A 17,319-nucleotide genomic window follows, 5' to 3' on the forward strand; every position below is an offset into this window, starting at 1 on the left:
TCGCATACATGGTCGCATAAAAGATTCAGATTTTCTTACCTTGCCGTTGCGTTCCTGCCAGCGAGAGGCTTTGTGGGATTGATTTAGTACACACACACACACGTTCAGTCAACCTCCCACTGCAGGCTGCCGTTCGCCTGAGAGAGCCCAATGCATTTCTGCCCGCAGCTGCACGCATGCACGGCCATCTCAGAGCTGTTGTTTTGGAGATGAGACGTTCTGCTCAAAGGCCATCTGATGTCCCGGCGGTGCTGGATAGCTGTAGTGCTGTGAAGCCATGATGAAAACACCGTACACTCCACATCTACAGAGGATGAGAACAGACTGATGCCCTCCCCTTCTCTCTCAATCTCTCTCTCTCTCTCTCTCTCTCCTGTGGGTTGTCTTTGCAGAGACCCTATAAGCAGGAGCTGTGTGTGTGTGTGTGTGCGTGTGTGTATATGTGTGTGTGTGTGTGCGTGGCAAAGGAAAGCATCACCTAGGAGACGGTTGACGCCCCCTCTGTCGCCGTGGTGAATTGTTTCCACGTGAGCGGGTGATTGGAGATGGCAGGTAGCCTCCGTCGAGAGGTGTCGTGGGCTGATAAACTGGTGACATCATGAATAATTCATGAGATGATGACATTATGGGCAGATGAGCTGTATGAGGCCTGAATAACAGAAGTCAGGTGTCACTGAACACATCATCACATCTCATCAAGTTTATGTTGTTTTGATAGCAAACTCACTGTTGTTTACTGTAAATAAAGAAATAAATGTGTCTACAAATACTAAAATAAACTTAAAGGTATTTCGTCACACAAATTTACAGTCAATATATTTTTTCATCTTATTTATTTTTCTGTTGACTTGGGGGCTTCTATTTTATATTTCTATTCCACATTAAAAAAAATATTTTTATCCATATCACATTTATATTTATTTAGGGCCGTCACAAGATTAATCACTTAGTTTGTGTTTACATAATATATGTCTGTGTACTGTGTATATTAAGTTTGTATTTATAAAAACTCAAACATGTATTTAGGAAATATATCTAATACAGACTATACTGCATATCATTTAAATTATTGGTAAATATAAATAAGTACATGTAAATATTTCCTAAATATGTATGCATGTATGTGTATATGAATACAAAAATTAATATGTACAGTACACAGACGTTTTAATGTAAACACAAACTTTTATTCTGGATGTTAAGAAGCGTTTGACAGACCCTTATATTTATGTTCATATCATATATTTATGATATTTAACCTGTGTGTGCGCCTTCTGTGAATATGATTTGAATAATGATATAAATACATCAGATGAAATGTGTAATTGGCTGATCTGCAGTCGGTTCATCTTTTGTTACACTTCATCAGGAAGCAGAGACAAAGACATGAGGAGCGGTGGGCAGTCAGTTCATTTCACAACAATGTCACTCCAGTGGGCTTTTGTGTTTGTGTTTTGCATATTAATAGAAGTGAATCATCCCGCACTGTTTTATTTCATTTATGTTTATGTTATAGGGGTGTGCTTATAAACACACACATGTATTGTTTTCAAACACAATTAATTCAAAAGGTTTCTAGGTTTTGCCAAAAATGTAGAAACCAGAAATATAGTTTTCACATTTTGAGAAACTAAAGCATGGATGTGGAAGTTATGATGTGAAATGACTGAGAAATGTGCAAAATGAATGTCATTTATTAAATATAATCACATGGCAACTTGAGTTCTACCGTCACTGAAACTAATGGAAAACATCCCACATGACAATAACTGATGAAATGTGTTATGCTTTTATATTACTACACCGATAGAAAAGTCTAATGAGTTAAAACAACCCTTTTAAAGAGAAGATCTATTCAAATCTTTTCTCAGATGCTGCTTGTGTTTGTTCATAATATTTTATATAAAATGTTCTTTTCTCTTTATTTGGGCCTGAAGTTTCTACTGGGAGAAAATTAATCATCATAATAGAATTTTTAGGTCTAAACTACATTAGATGACAAAACAGCTTTATCTTTTCTAAACTGAGCTGCCATCTGCTGTTCTGTCAAGGCACTACACTAGTCTGTGAATGTTTCCATCAACAGAAGTGATGTTTAAAAGCTCAAATGTGTTTTAATAACGTGATCTTACTGCTTCTGTATTTATTTGTTGATCCCGTGTGATAAACTCTGTCATGTGACGACATGTGACATGTTAAAAGATTTGAAATAACGTCAAATTCAAGAGCAATCTGTGCATGATGAAACGTGCGGCATTTATTGAAGTTTTCATTCAACAGACACACATCTCACACAGAAAAGACAACACATTGTCTAAACATAAACGTTTCTCTTGTTATATAAAGAAAATTCTACAACACAACTTCCGTAGCTGGAATGAAAAAGCGATAAAAGGAGATGTTGCAAAAAAGCAATGCATGTTCTAAAAAATCTGTACAAAAACATTAACAGTAAACAAACATCTACAACAAACACTGACTTGATGTGTTTCAGAACCTAGTAAGCTGCTGGCGCAGACAGCATCATGGGCATGATTCTTCAGTTCAGTTTGTCTGTAGTTTTTGTCTGTATCGTTCGGCGCGCAGCTCCTCGAAGCAGAACTCTGTGACTCCGCTGTAGAGCAGTTCTTTACAGTACATGCTCTGTTCACGAGTCTTGCCCTCCGCCGCCTCCTGCAGCATCTTCAGAGGTGTCTCCTGCGCTCTACACGGCTTACGGGCCGACAGCACAGAGTTCACAGCTGGGTTGATCTTACAAGGCGTTCTGAAAAACCAACCAGACGAATCAAGAACATTGTAAGTGTATATAAGTGAATGAATTACCGGATCAGTGCGAGTTACATCGCAAGCTGGGATTTGTCACTTATTTTGGTTAAAAAGTCGACACAAACCAGTAGGCGCCCTCCTAACTAAATCAAAAGAGATCAAATCATTCAGGTTAAACTGTCACTGAGATGACTGGTGTAACTCACACAGCGGGCGGCCGATCATCTTCCTCTACAAACGGCTGGAAGGTGGGGATGGGAGGTGGAACGGCCACGCTGAGGCCGGATCTGGACTTCAGGGGCATCTGAAATAAAAAACACAGCAGTATTTACCTTCATCATTTAGGTTTCCTTTAACTGCCCCGAGACATAAAACTGACACACGCTCTCTCGTTCTGTCCAAACCAACAGGTTAAACAGGTCAACACGCACCTTCACTTTGGTCCATTTTTCAGGTTTCTGTTCGTTCTCTTTGGCTCTGGCTGTAGGTGGTGCCTTCCAGATTTCTAAACGTGGTTCCTGTGGTTCAGTCTCATGATTTTTGTTCTCATCAAATATCATCAGACGACTGTTCTGTTTTGGGCCCGGCGGCTGTTTTAACTGCAGCCCACGTGCATCTGTCCCAATATCATGCGACAAAAAATATTGCATTTTACAAAGAAAGCATTTGGTATGAATGCTTCTTGCTTTGGTTCCTGTTATAAGTGGCCAAAACACTTTTCATCTGTGACAATCTCAAGAGGATTCCTCAACCGCTTGAGTGTTTTAACTCTTGAATTTGAAAGTTAATATGAACTGAATATATTTGAAGTTACTCACAGCCGACAGACGCGCTCGCTCTGTTGATGGGAACGACTGCTTTCTTCTTTCCTTTGGCTTTTAACTCAACCAGTGAGGATCTCTGAGGCTCTGCAGATCCGTCATCACAATCATCGTCGTCGTCATCTTTCTGCTGGTCAGTCATGGATGACATCATCTGTCTGCACACACGTGCCTGCAGAGCTCTGGAGATCGACACATTTCATTATTCCACAACACAGTCAACAGGAGTGTTGTTCCTGACGTACAGCATGATTCAGTGGACAGACCTGTGAAACGCGTGGAGTTTATCTGAAGGTTGTGCGCCACACTTGACACCGTTTTGAAATGTGCTGTCAGCCATCTTTACATTGCCCCTCTTCTCGTACTCCTCAGACCAGGCGATGTACAGAGCCGCCTGCATGGTACCGATTCCCTGAGCTTGCATGTAGCGGTAGATGTCCATCGGATCCGAACAGCCCTCCGCCTAAAAAACAGAAACAATGACATTTACACGGCTCGGACGTTGTGCGGGACATTCAGGAATATCAGTCTTTCACTCACAAATTCAATCCAGAGTTCAACATAGCGAATGTCATCCTGATATTTCTTGTCGTCTGTGAAGCGTCTCACTGCTCTTTGAAGCAGGACGGATAAATTGCTCTCCTTTCCTCCCTGAGGATATGTCTGTTTCGACCATTTTATGTACCTAGAGAAAAAATCCTCTGATTACAACAAATACATTTACAGACACATGTACTCATGGGCCAACGATGAAAAAGGGTTTAAGCATAAAATCAATAATCGTAATACTGCATCTATATTGTTGTTGAAAAAAGTAAATAATGTTCCGTTTAATTTAATTGCAAGTATCACATTTTCCCCTGATTTACAGAAGACGCCCTTGACAGGCATATTTACAACAAAAATATATTTATGACATATTTAAAGAATAACAACTTAACATTTGCCACTATCACAATCAAATGTAATATGCTCCCTTATTCTTTTATACATTTTGATATGTCAATATTAATCATATAAGTCAGAATAAGCATGTTGTTTGAATTTGTACATAAATATTGTGTTACACTGAATGACAATATACATTTATTTCCAATATTTTGACCATAAAGTGGACAGTTTACTGTGTGGACTTTTGTAGGAGACATCTCCACGTGTGTTGTGATCAACCTCACCTGACCCAAACATCGAGAGGATCATCACCTTCATACAGACGCAGCTCAGACTCAAACGCTCTGAAACACAAAACATAACAACATGTGTGTGATGACATCATCATCATCATCATCATCACCACCATCATCATCATCACCACCACCACCACCACCACCACCATCATCACCACCAACACCATCATCATCATCACCACCACCACCATCATCACCACCACCATCATCATCATCATCATCACCACCATCATCACCACCACCATCATCATCATCACCATCATCATCATCATCATCATCATCACTCACTGTTTCTTCTGGTTGAGGCTCGTGTTGTTTCCCTCGTGCTGCTGACACAGAGCCTGATGAAGGGCAGAGATGGTGCGACCGTGTCTGAGGGGCTGGATGTTTTCTTTACACAGTTCCCACTCAGCATCACACTCCGCCATGACCGATGATCCGATCTATAATAGAGTCCGATGTTTAGCTTCGTTTAAAACGGCATTATATACACAAACTGCTTCAGGTGGAGAGAGTGAAACATCACAACTTACTTTTTCCACACGAATGTTGTCGTCGTGTGCTTCTCTTTCAACGCTGCGTGTAAATGTTTAATGTAATAATGACTTTATTTCTAATATATCACAGAACTGATCGTGTTGATGGCGCTGCCCGAGACATTTGAACATAAACCGGAAGCGCGCTAAAGGATCTCTATTGGACGAGCCGCTCACGTGATCCAACGACAGCCTTTCGGGAGTTCGGTGAAAAAAAACTTATAAGAAATTTTTAAAAAATTCGTTTTTTTGTCTGTTAAATGTGTCAGGATTGAGAAAGTTTATGTTTTAATGTTTTATAAATATTAGGTAACGAAATGAGCGCGTTACGTTGACGCTTGCTGTCCGTGAGGCATGCCGGGAAACCGATTTTTTCTGTGACGTTTCAAGTCTTTACACTTGATAAACAAGTTTGTTTTCCATTCATAAATCTACAGTGCGTGTAAATACGTTTGATAAATACCGTTAAAGACATATTACACAGCTTGCGTTGATCGATTCGAACTACGTTTTTTAAAATGCGGTGAAAACGACTACATTTCCCAGAGATCCCCTCCTCGCGGTGTTTCCTGTATTTTGGTTGTGATCCCTGATTCCAAAGCGTCAAGAGGAAAGTGATTGACTGTATTAGAAACGCAAGTGTGTCGTTATAAAGTTATCGTGTGTGATGTCAGGAGATCTTAAAGCGACAGGCGTGTGTGTTATGTGAGGATCATCAACATGGAGAATCGCTGTTACTGCTGTGCGTCTAAATTTACTCTCTTCAGGAAAGAGGTTTGCTCTTATCAATTATGAATTGCTCTTATTATCGTATTAATAATGGATGGGTTACACTAAACTCTGTTTGGCATTATTTGTGCAGGTGGGTTGTAAGAACTGTGGCCATTGTTTTTGCACTGGGTGTCTGACACACACTGCTTCTGTGCCTAAATGTGGAAAGAGTCAGCAGAAAGTCTGCCAACAGTGTTATGGAAACTTGACCAGGTCTGAAAGCCAAACACGGCTCATATGTATCGGCCCAAAGACTGTTGATATAATCACAGCTGACAGATTCTTTTGTTCATCTAGCGCAGGGAACCAGAGTGATGCTGGCCGATGGTCTCCACCAGAAAACTACAAAAAGTAAGAACCCGTATGGATTTGATCAGAAACCGTTTACTGAAATAACATGTTGTGTTTTACAGACGTGTTGCTGCTCTCCAAGCCAAACAGACTCAACAGAAGCAGCCGTCCAGACCCGGCGGTCCTGTGGGTCTCAGTAAAGAGGACCAGCTCATCGCTCAGAGACTGCAGAAGCTGAAAGAGGAAACCAAGCCTAGTAATAAGTGCCTTTGTTACCAAACATAGTGTGTGTTGAAAAGAAAAAGCCTTTATAACGTCTTGTTAAACGGCTCGTGGGAATGCTTGATTCTGATTGGCCAGTCAGCCCATTTGCAGGTTCTTTAATCCTATTTATTAACAACCTCTCAAAACTAATAACACACGGTAACCCGGATGCTGCAAACCATTTTGACAGGTTTCATAACAAAATTATCCCTTAGTCATTTTTGTCTTTTGCCTTTATTGTTGTCTTGACAGAATCCATACCATCAGAGAAAGAGCTGGAGTCTCGTCTCTCTGCATTGAAAGCACCGCTACAGCCCGTGCCGTCTGCTAAAGAGATGGAGGAGCGTCTGGCTGCCCTACAGGGACGACCGGCACCTTCGCAAACCCCACGACCTGTAATTCAAAATCACCTTCACATGAAATATTCCTGCCTACGGTTTGTCGTACATTTCACTCAAGACGGTGTGGATGTGTGTAGGTTCATCAGCCGCCTGACAGCCGGACGCAGACAGAACGGACCAATGATTTACTCACACAGATGACGGATGAAGTTGCTATGGACAGCCAGCATCAGCCTTCAGAGGGTAATTCTTCATAACTGCTCTTATTGTCGTGAAGTTTAACACCTGCTTTGGGTTCTGGGGTAATCTATGACAAATACAGATTTCTATAAACGATGACAGTCAGACGTGTCAGTAGTCTGATGATGGTCAAGTCTCACAATGTTCTCCGCTGAACTCAGTTAGCACAGACGAACCCTTAAATGACCTCAATAAACAAGAGGGCTGGAACGTCAATGAGAATATGGAGGACACCGAGCTGTCAATCAAACAGCTGGAGGCGGAGAAAAGCAGAATGCTGGATGAAGCTATGAAGGAACTACAGAAAGACAAAAACAATCAGGAGGAGATGCTTCAGACGGCTAAAAGACTGGCTGTTCTGCAGGGACGAGACCCAGAGCAGGGTATAATATCACCTCTGGACACATAGACATGGATTCAGATTCATTACATGAGCACTGCTCCGAGTACAGCGTTTTATTCTCACATCAATCACTTTATCCGCAATAAAAAAACTGTAGTAACATTAAAAGATAAAGAAAACCAATTCTACAGTGTTTTTTCATGTGGGTCGTCTTTACTATTTTGTTTCTACTCTTTTTGCTCACGATTCATCCGTGGACATTATTCTAAAAAAAGAAAATCTCATAAAGTTTCTCCGCCGCTGAAACAATATTCTGCTAAAGTAATAAAGGCTGTGCGGGTGTGGAAAATACAATCATCCTACAATAATGTGGCCGTGTTTCACAATCCAGTGGAATCCACCCTGCATCATTTCCCACTCTATATTGGCTTTCACACAACACAGTGCATCATGTGAATGAATATCTTTGTCTTTCAAGAGTTTGTATTTTGCAGGATTCATAACATGATAATGATTGTCTGTGCATTTGCAGTCCATCTGTCAGATGTCCAGCAGGTGGATAGCGATGAAGAGAGCGATGAAGACGCCATCAACAGGGTCCTGAAAAGAGTATGTAGGCTGAAAACATCATACAAATCATTGAAAAAGCCATTACAGACGAGACAGAGTGTGAAAAGATTGCTTTTAGTCTTTGGGATTTTAGGCATGTTGTTCTCCCACTAACCACATGAGGCTGCTGTCTATCTGTTTATCAACATCATGTGTGTGTTTTGTGTGACACATGATCAGCTGTCAGAAGAATCGGCTCTAGATGAGGCCAGCGGTTACAACATCCCACCCGAATTGAGCGGCCCGACAAACACAGAGGAGAACGCACGCAGCAGAAAAGCGGTAACACTTCTACAGACGCATGTGTCTTACTGCCGCACTTCAGCCGTGTGTCTGATGTTTATTCTTATCTGTTGAAGAGTTCAGAGCACTCATCTAAACCCAAACCACCCTCTGCCATCTCACGCCCTCAGCTGTTAAATGATGAAGACGAGGAGGATGAGGAGTTGCCGTGGTGCTGCATCTGTAACCATGACGCCACCATCCGATGTCACACATGTGATGGAGATCTGTACTGCGGCCGCTGCTTCAGGTATGTTTACAGTAGAGTCTTTATTCTCTTAGTGATACTTAAGTCATGCTTTCAATGATTTCATTTCTTAATTTTCCTTGATGTTTAAAGACTTCATGAGCCATTTCACTGTTTTTGGTTATTGTGTTCTATAGAGTTCTGTATAAAGTTCATTTAATGCTTTTTCTTTTAGAGTAGTTGAGTTATTGGACTGTTGGATGATTTTGGATGACGATTGCAATATTTTTCATTGTACCACAGGGAAGGTCATGACAAATATGACAGAAATGATCATCGCACATCTACATACACGGCACCTAAGAAAGCCAAGAGGAAAACATGATTCTCTGTGACGGTATTTCATATAAATGAAACATTACTACTGTTTAAAATCAGATCTCTAATAGCGAAGTGAAATGCCTATGTTACCTAAAAACACTTCTGTAGTTAAAAGAGAAATCCGTGTCAAACACAAAGTGCTCTTTAGGATTTAGTGTTCATGAATAGAAATGTATTTTTAACAGAATTGTGTGATCAAACCGTCTGAATGTTTAATTTGGACTCTCAGTGGTCTGTAATGAAAACTGCACCATTCTGTTTAAATCCGTAATAAAGTGTTTAACTGAAGTCAGTCGTGTGATCATTCATCATGTGCTTTCTCACCTGAACACACAAGACACGCTTAAAAAAGAAAGATCACAAATAAGATCATCTCTTTATTATCACTATAATTTCTCCCAGATATACGTGATATTATATAAAGAGCAAACGGAAACTTTTACTTAAGTCTCATGTGTGTCTCAGATGTTTCTCATGAGGAGAAAAGAGTCAGAAATGTGTCTGTCATGAGAGTCTCTTGAGAAGAGACGTCAACAGTGTGTCAAACTGAGCTCAGATTTGTCTCGTCTGACATCAAAAGTCAATATTAGTGAAGATCTCGATATCAACTCAAACATTTACACAAATCCTCTACAGTACATTAATTTTTTACAACTTACGACTCATTTGTGTCTGTTTTTATTTCTCCTGAGCAATTGTAGGAGAAACATCTGAGACTAATTTGATTCTGAAATGAAACCCAACCAAGAGCTCCATCAAATCTCCAGAGCGATGAAAGAGAAACAACTGAGCAAGAAAATTCTCCTCTGGTGTTATTTATCTGATCTTTATTAGCTTACATATGTTGATTATTTTATTGTATTAATTTGACCTTTGAAATATTAAAATCTTAATTTCGCTTTGTAGCGTTATCTCATTTGATTGATATTGTTACACAACACAGCATCTGTTCTCATTGGTTTTAAAGAAGGATTGTGGGTGTTTTTGAGTGGTGGGCTTGTGTGCAGTCATGTACGTTGTGTTTATATTCCGCTGGTGTGTCATGAATAATTCAATGGACAGAATTGAGAGCAAGTAGACTTGTGTCACACACACTCAGTGAGATATGAGTGCATTAGACGTTAAAGCTTTGAAGATGCTGAATAATCTCTTTACCGGGATTGATCTCATCACAGCTCATTTAAAATGTGTTAAAGTGCATAAATGATCATCCTCATGTCATTGTAAACCTGTTTGAGTCTCTTTCTTCTTCAGAACACAACAGAAGATCTTTTGAAGAATGTTGATCATCAAACAGCACTGAACCTCATAGACTTCCACTGTTTGAACACAAAACCACTGAGACATTTCTCCAAATATCTTCTACTGAAGAAAGACTCGGTACAGATTAACAAACACACCCTTTAAGAAATGATTGATTTTGTCAGTTTTTGTCAAAGCGATCTATTGGTGAATATGTCAACCAGTCCATGAAACTCAAACATCATTTAAACAGTAAAGAAAAACATCATTCCTCCGGTCATTCAGGCAGCAAGGTTTTAGCGTCGGCCGGTTCTTATCTGGTAGGAAAACATGACTAACTCAAGTCTGTTTAACCCGATCTTGTGCTTCACACCCTCAGTAACATGATGACAGTCAAGTGAAGCAGTTAATCACTAAACCAGAACACATAAGTTAACCATCAACGACTGCATGTAGTTTTCTTGCCCCACGACATTCAGCATTGTGTTTGTATTCTGCTGCATGGTTTGGTTAGATATTAACGTATATTAGGAGGAAATACTTCACACCACAACCTAATGTAGACCAAAATAAAGAACCTCTTGATTTAATTTCAGTCTCTGAAAATGTCTGAATCTTGAATTTCGAAAAGTACTTGTTTATTGTTACATACAACATTTGTCAAAACCAAAACATATAAATAAGCAAGCAAATGTACATATCACAAAAAAAGAAATCATTGGAGTAGCAGGCGATACGGTTGATGTGCGATGTAACCCTGTGTCTGCTGGGATAATGATTAGAAATGTACTCTCTTTATGTACGTACGCTTTCATCACGTGTGCGCTGAGACCCCCACAGACTTTACAGACAGGGACATTCAGGGGCGGGGCTCGGGTGGGTGTGGTCTAAGGGAGAGGGCTGAGCAGACTAGTTCACATTATCTTAAAAATGTCAGACTTTGACCGAATCCTATTTCTTCAGAGATCCGGACATCTTGCGCAGTCCCTTCATCCGATAAAGCAGTCCATTGATAAAGTCCTGTGCTCAGAAAATAAAGAGATCTCGGTTAGATGTTTAGAAAAAAACTGACTTTAAAAAAAGGCCGTACAGAAAAACGACAGTGCGCAACAAATGAGATAAAGCAAAAGAAAACCCCTACGAAGCAATATAAACAGTTCATAACTATGTGTATTATGGTAAATATGTGATATAATGTCAATAAATGTATACAAGATTGCCAACAGAAATCTGTTGATTTTTGAAAAAGAAAAAGATGACACGGTGACTTCTGAAAAGGCCTTTTATTGTATTATTATAATCTATTCTTTCTTCTTGTAGAACCAAAGTTTAACCGTATTTCGCTCAATATATGCCGTTGAGTTTAATATACTTTTCCTCTTTAGTTGTAACCCAACTTTATAGATTCATAGATACAGTATTTATAAGTGTTTCTATTTTTGTACAATGCAGATAATCACCACCATAGACATCATTACACGGGCCTAAACTATAAATAAGGAAGACGATAAGAAATAAGACTTTGTATCTACAGATAATGTTTATGATGTCAGGAGAATGTAAACACGAGCTTTACCTCCTTTGGCTTTCCACATTCTTGCAAAAGCTCCTGTTAAAAGAGTATCATCTGTTAACACCTGTTCATCTTTCTTTCAGTCAAGATCAAGTATTTTTATTCTTGTGACAGAATCAAGTTTAAATGAATCTTTCTTGTTGATTTCTGCAGAAGATGAACGTACGTGCAGTCTAGATCTCTGCTCCTCGTCTGTGAGCTCTAGAAGTTCATCGATGTCGATCTCCAGCTCAGGAATGTCCTCCTCCTGACATCCAGAAGAAAGAATAATGAGTCTTTAATGAAGACGAACTCGAACCTTTCTCATCAAACCTCTACAGTCTGCATTCACTTTACACCTCCAAACTCTTCTTTTTTTCTTCAATTTCTTCAACAATAGGAGCAACATCTCAGACCAAGTTGATATTTAAATGGATATCATTTTCCTCTGTGCAGGTGACGGATGTTCTCCGCTGAGATACTTTACTATACATATAAAGATTTCAATGGTTATAAACGAATCGATGAATAATTATGAACATCATTCAAAATTAACATCATCGTCCAATTAAAAAGGAGCGCGCTGGAACTCTTATATTATTTACAAATGTCATGCACGACATAACTTCTAATTGTCCTTTAAAAAGATCTGCAGGGTTTCAACTGGAAGGGTGTGAAGCATCAGATCTCTGCTGGATGCTTTTAATGATATCCGCTCTTAAAAGCATCACATACGAGGCGGATGAGAGATTTTAGAATCCCCCGAGTGACAGGAGGTTTAAAAGCACACGATTGACTTGAAGCTTCGCAGCACACGTGAATATTAGAGGAACTGAGAGATGCTGTGGCAGGAGGGTCTGTGGGATGTCATTTACACTGCTGAAGGTTCTCAGCAGCTTCCTCACACGTCATGTATCACCTGTATTTTACAATATTATGTACGTAAGAGCGTTTTATTAACAGTGCCATTAGGTTAGGAAAGCGTTGCACTCCCAGTTATAGTAACGGAATTTGGATTTGTTTTGCTTTGAGATGGTCACATCATGAGAGATAATCAGCCTCTGTGTGTTGTGTGTGAATGAGATTATATGACACGTCTGATCCACTTCTAATCTGATCTTCCTCCTCTGTTTTTCTGCTGCCGGCTCTGAGCCATTCAAATCTCACAGTGATGTTAATGTCCTCCAGTGTAAAGACCTGCTGTTGAAGCTCTTTTACCTCCTGAGACAGAAAACAACAACACTGCAATGTGAAAACACAAATAAAGGACACCTCCTACAATCCCATTTTATTTCATATTATTATTATTACTGGTTAGAATGATTCTGATTGACCAGTCGCAGCATTTGCAGGTTCTTTAATCCCAGATAACAACCTCTCAAAATTAATTACATACGGAAACCCGGATGCTGCAAATCATTTTGACAGGTTTTTTGACACATTAACTATAAATATGTCTTTTAATAACATATATGACATTATATTTACAAATGATTAAACCATATTGTCTGTTCGTGACGTTTGAACGTCGTTTCTGACTTTAAAACAGAAACTGCATTCGATAAAAATGAGTCTAATGTCCAGTTTGATCTCATGTGTCCAGTAGTCGTGTAATAAGAGGGATAATGTTCAAGCAGACGCTGTTATCATGAAATAAACCCCTTCAGTGAGACACAAGACCCTCCGCTTCACGTCCTGATCACACTGTTTATAACTTTATCCCTTACATAACACCGTTATACAGCCCAGTATCAGCAACCGCTGTCATCACAAAAAAGCAGATCCAGAATTCATCACTATTGCTTCTAACTACTCTTTAAGGTAAGAGGTTTCTCAAAATGATCCCATGGTGGATATTTTGTTTCGTAAAAATGAGACTCAGTAAAGCACCCTCAACAATCCACATCAATCACATAGCAACCACACACCCTGGCAACAGATTTCTAAAAAGCATCGTGAACTGCCTAGCAACCAGATGCTAATGCCATGGCAACAGCATTGTGGCAGGTTTGGATCCTAGCTCTGATTTCATCAAGATGTCATCATAACACAAAAATAAAGTTGGAAATATTGTTTTTGTAATGAAGGGGAAAGTTACTTTTGCATTATGAAGAATATTTGTATGAAGTAAAGACAGAAGCGTGTGATCTGATGAGAGAGTTTCAGATGCTCATGCATAATTCATGTACTGATGGAGTGGGGGGAGCTTTCAGTGAAACCCTTCCGCCATAAATCACCGGTGAATGTGGACAGCCACTCCCAAACTACAGTGACATCACTTCCACGTGCGGCGTCAATCAATTCCATCATCAAGAGGATTAATCCCCAAAACTGCAAAATGCCTTTTACAACCAAGACAGTGTTTCTCAGATGATATTGTGCAATACTGATACACTATGTGCATATTAACACATTTATAAATAATATACATTATCTCAAACAACAATAAACTCAAGAAGAAAACACAGACATGGATGAATGTGGAGGAGAGGACTATTAAATAACTGATTGATTTGAATAAAACAGCATTGAGTGCAAAAACAGAACACTTGAAATAGATGTGAATCACTGAACGTTTGCTCTTTAAATAGACCGCTTGTATAAACCTGTGTATTTACAACACGACAATCTTCATTTCAATCCCCATCTATTTAAAACCCTAGAAGAGAGAGATATGAGAGAACATTGTTTCTGTAAATCACTTTTAAAAGTTATTTCCTCTGTGTCGTGTCATAACACACTTATGATTGATGACTGACTTTACATTCAGCACTCTCACACATGTACACATTTACCCCTAAACCTACCCCCGCTATAAGAATCATAGTGTTTTTGTAGGGGAATAACCTGAATTGAGACCTAATACGATCTCTTACCACACAAGCACATTTGGATGTCGTGTTGACTTGAACAAGCACAGAATTCTGGTGATTTGTTTGGCATCACATCACCTGCTCGTGCCAGCGGTACGCCGGGTTATAATCGCCACATGTGGGAGGAGAATGAGAGAGAACGTGGGAAATAAACACCTCCGATTCCTTCACCTTCTGTCTCTGTCACATCATGTGTAATCACACACACTCATCCTCACTGCTCCGCCAACCCGAATCCTGTTGCCATGGTTACTCAGCATACAGCCTCTCTGATGTAACGCACCAGATGTTGTGATGTCCTGACAGAAGAACCCGTCATTGTGTAGAAGACATAACGTCAGTGCAGAGATGCAGATCACAGCCTTAAAGGAACATCACACTAAGTAAAAAATGCATCAATGAGAAGCTTTGATATGAATTCGAGTGTTTACAAACAGAGCGCACATCCAGAGATGATCATCATGTGACAGATGCCGTTCAGAGAGCTTATCTCTTATCTTGTGTTGCAGACGGAATATTCTTTTAAACAGAAGCAGATTGTGTAAGAGACGTCCAGCCTGCTGAGACAGAGTCAGTCCACCTCTCAACCTTTACAGGAACATTTTAAAACGCTTTTCAGACATTACGACGGCTGATGTTCATTTGGCTATAGACCAGTAAACTGAATATAGTCCAGTATAGCTTTAAAGGGCTACAGGAAAAACAACAACAACAATACTACAAATGTTTGTGTTTAATAATTATATTAAGCTATGAACAAAGATCATGTGTGAATCTCATGTCCAACCACATAACACAAACAATGAAGAATCTACACAATGATGCCACGAAGGCATAAAATTGAGACTTTATGACTTTACATGTTCTGAACATCAACAATTGACTTGATTTATTCATTTGTGTCTGTTTTTATTTGTTCTATAAGAAAGATATCTATAATATCTCAGAAACCTGTCAAATGTGTCTGTCATGAGAGTCTCTTGAGAAGAGACGTCAACAGTGTGTCAAACTGAGCTCAGATTTGTCTCGTCTGACATCAGAAGTCTTGATATTATTGAAGATCTAAATATCAACTCAAACATTTCTCATCACATTTACTGAAATACAGATGATTTCACCTCTCATTCATTTACACCTCCAGACTCTTCATGCGTTCACACATCTCACTCTCATTTCATTTCTCTTGTGCAGTTTTAGGAGAAACACGTTAAATGAGACACAACTGAGAACTCCATCAAATCTCCTGATGGATGTAAGAGCAACATCTGAGCATCACCTGCTACACGTGTGTGCATGTGTGTGTACACAGACATCATGAAACTGAATGTGATGTCAGATGCGTCTCACCTCACAGTCGAACAGCAGGTGCAGTTGGCCGTCTATCCATTCCTCGATGTCCAGTCTCCTCTGGAGATCTTTGCGGTTGTATTTGACCGTTAGTTTGCCCAGTTTCCGTTGGGAAGGCTCCACCTCTTTGGTCTGAAACATCACTCTGGACTGAGTGCCCGGGTCCGACGCCATGCCTGGCACAACCTCGCACGGCCGTCTCTCCTTCTGTCCGTCTGTCTGTCTCGTTCAGGAACACTGAAGTCCTCTCAGCGCAGTCAGCGTCTCTGTTGATGTTTGTCCTTCTCTGGTGTCTGTGTTTTCTCTCTTTAAGCTGCTGTGTGTTTCTGACTCATCGCTGTGTTCTTCCTTCAGTCCAACTGTGTGTTTATCTGCCGTCTTCTGTCTGCGCTCTATCAACTCCCTCCCTCTCACTCGCTCTCCCGCTCTATCTCTCTCCCTCCCTCTCTCTGTCTCTGTGTCTCTCTGTCTCTGTGTCTCTCTCTCTCTCTCTCTCTCTCTCTCTCTCTCTCTCTCTCCCTCCCTCCGTCTCTCCGTCTCTCTCTCTCTCTCTCTCTCTCTCTCTCTCTCTCTCTCTCTCTCTCTCTCTCTCTCTATCTCTCTCCCTCCCTCCCACTCTCCCTCTCTCCGTCTCTCCGTCTCTCTCTCTCTCTCTCTCTCTCTCTCTCTCTCTCTGTCTCTCTGTCTCTCTGTCTCTCTCTCTCTCTTCAGAATGAACATAGTTCAACTCAAGACTGATAACACACTCTGACTCAAATCTGATCTCAAACTTCACTTAAGATGCTGTCTAAGTGTGCGTCTATGTGTGAACGTGAGGTTTTGGAGCACAGCTCACTTTTCATTACACATCCTGTGCCAGAAGGAAATGATGTGATTTATTTCACATGATGTCAGTTATGTTATGTTTGTTGAGACCGTTAGTTCCATCATTCTCCTGAGCGGTCACACAGCATCTCTCTATATAAAACTCAAAGATACCTTAAGTATTAAACGGTGTATCTAGAGAGATCACATGTAAGCTTTCTCTTGATCTGTCTCATGTGCATTAGAACCCAACCATGTCTTTGAATCATGTCATCATACATACAATGGGAAATACATTTCTTTCCTTACACAGATCTCCACCTCAAACTGCACACAAGACAAGCTTCGGCTGTTCTGAAGATCCGATGTCGAGCAAAACAATGGCCGCCTCATTTCGCCCGGTGACGTGCAGCTCTGTTGGTTTGCCTGCCGATGTGCCGTCTGTTACAAACTCTAAATTATTAAACAACACGGCAGCTCGC

The 17,319-nt window shown here is 40.2% G+C and overlaps 4 protein-coding genes across 8 annotated transcripts in view; 1 reads left to right on the forward strand and 3 right to left on the reverse strand.

Annotated features, from left to right (window-relative positions):
• Positions 1-371, reverse strand: part of pak6 (p21 (RAC1) activated kinase 6) — an 18,801-nt gene extending 18,430 nt beyond the window's left edge. The window contains exon 1 of the mRNA XM_079458186.1: positions 40-371. The gene's annotated coding sequence lies outside the window, so the exon portion shown is untranslated. The remainder of the gene's footprint in view (positions 1-39) is intronic.
• A 1,853-nt stretch (positions 372-2,224) lies between these two features.
• On the reverse strand, positions 2,225-5,757 carry bub1bb (BUB1 mitotic checkpoint serine/threonine kinase Bb). Its single transcript, XM_079459104.1, has 9 exons — positions 5,308-5,757; positions 5,063-5,217; positions 4,763-4,822; positions 4,128-4,272; positions 3,854-4,050; positions 3,585-3,769; positions 3,198-3,382; positions 2,973-3,070; positions 2,225-2,764 (listed from the first exon to the last, which is right to left on the reverse strand). Exons 2-9 carry the CDS (start codon positions 5,200-5,202, stop codon positions 2,545-2,547), a joined length of 1,230 nt encoding a protein of 409 aa, XP_079315230.1. The 5' UTR covers positions 5,203-5,217; positions 5,308-5,757; the 3' UTR covers positions 2,225-2,544.
• Positions 5,758-5,863: 106 nt separating this feature from the next.
• Positions 5,864-9,923, forward strand: zfyve19 (zinc finger, FYVE domain containing 19). 3 transcript variants are annotated; one of them, XM_079459101.1, is made up of 12 exons: positions 5,864-6,084; positions 6,173-6,294; positions 6,379-6,432; positions 6,495-6,628; positions 6,889-7,031; positions 7,115-7,220; positions 7,379-7,600; positions 8,093-8,169; positions 8,350-8,451; positions 8,529-8,701; positions 8,942-9,035; positions 9,721-9,923. In XM_079459101.1, exons 1-11 carry the CDS (start codon positions 6,031-6,033, stop codon positions 9,021-9,023), a joined length of 1,269 nt encoding a protein of 422 aa, XP_079315227.1. In that variant the 5' UTR covers positions 5,864-6,030; the 3' UTR covers positions 9,024-9,035; positions 9,721-9,923. The 3 variants fall into 3 exon arrangements, with proteins under 3 accessions (XP_079315227.1, XP_079315229.1, XP_079315228.1); XM_079459103.1 differs by having other exon boundaries at positions 8,583-8,701; positions 9,721-9,920; XM_079459102.1 differs by lacking the exon at positions 9,721-9,923 and having other exon boundaries at positions 8,583-8,701; positions 8,942-9,310.
• On the reverse strand, positions 9,385-16,550 carry ppp1r14d (protein phosphatase 1 regulatory inhibitor subunit 14D). Of its 3 annotated transcripts, none has more exons than XM_079459105.1 (4): positions 16,034-16,550; positions 12,001-12,081; positions 11,838-11,870; positions 9,385-11,281 (listed from the first exon to the last, which is right to left on the reverse strand). In XM_079459105.1, the coding sequence occupies exons 1-4, from the start codon at positions 16,205-16,207 to the stop codon at positions 11,213-11,215; spliced, it is 357 nt and encodes a 118-aa protein (XP_079315231.1). In that variant the 5' UTR covers positions 16,208-16,550; the 3' UTR covers positions 9,385-11,212. The 3 variants fall into 3 exon arrangements, 1 of the variants encoding a protein (XP_079315231.1); XR_013786812.1 differs by having other exon boundaries at positions 10,873-11,281; positions 12,001-13,034; positions 16,034-16,506; XR_013786813.1 differs by having other exon boundaries at positions 10,887-11,281; positions 12,001-15,048; positions 16,034-16,422.
• Between the last annotated feature and the right edge of the window lie 769 nt (positions 16,551-17,319).

This window comes from Barbatula barbatula, assembly GCF_947034865.1.
Source record: "Barbatula barbatula genome assembly, chromosome: 6".
In the NCBI taxonomy this organism is placed as follows: Eukaryota; Metazoa; Chordata; class Actinopteri; order Cypriniformes; family Nemacheilidae; genus Barbatula; species Barbatula barbatula.

Bases quoted from the DNA above. Each gene is read 5' to 3' on its own strand.
- bub1bb (XM_079459104.1), bottom strand. From the start codon at position 5,202: ATGGCGGAGTGTGATGCTGAGTGGGAACTGTGTAAAGAAAACATCCAG. The intron at 4,823-5,062 runs GTGAGTGATGAT...TTTGTGTTTCAG, and splicing joins AGCCTCAACCAGAAGAAACA to AGCGTTTGAGTCTGAGCTGC. The intron at 3,770-3,853 runs GTCTGTCCACTG...GTCGATCTCCAG, and splicing joins AAACTCCACGCGTTTCACAG to AGCTCTGCAGGCACGTGTGT.
- zfyve19 (XM_079459101.1), top strand. From the start codon at position 6,031: ATGGAGAATCGCTGTTACTGCTGTGCGTCTAAATTTACTCTCTTCAGG. The intron at 6,295-6,378 runs GTCTGAAAGCCA...TTGTTCATCTAG, and splicing joins TGTTATGGAAACTTGACCAG to CGCAGGGAACCAGAGTGATG. The intron at 6,433-6,494 runs GTAAGAACCCGT...TGTGTTTTACAG, and splicing joins CCACCAGAAAACTACAAAAA to ACGTGTTGCTGCTCTCCAAG.
- ppp1r14d (XM_079459105.1), bottom strand. From the start codon at position 16,207: ATGGCGTCGGACCCGGGCACTCAGTCCAGAGTGATGTTTCAGACCAAA. The intron at 12,082-16,033 runs GTGAGACGCATC...TCTGGATGTCAG, and splicing joins ACCTGCTGTTCGACTGTGAG to GAGGAGGACATTCCTGAGCT. The intron at 11,871-12,000 runs GTACGTTCATCT...CTCTTTTAACAG, and splicing joins AGCAGAGATCTAGACTGCAC to GAGCTTTTGCAAGAATGTGG.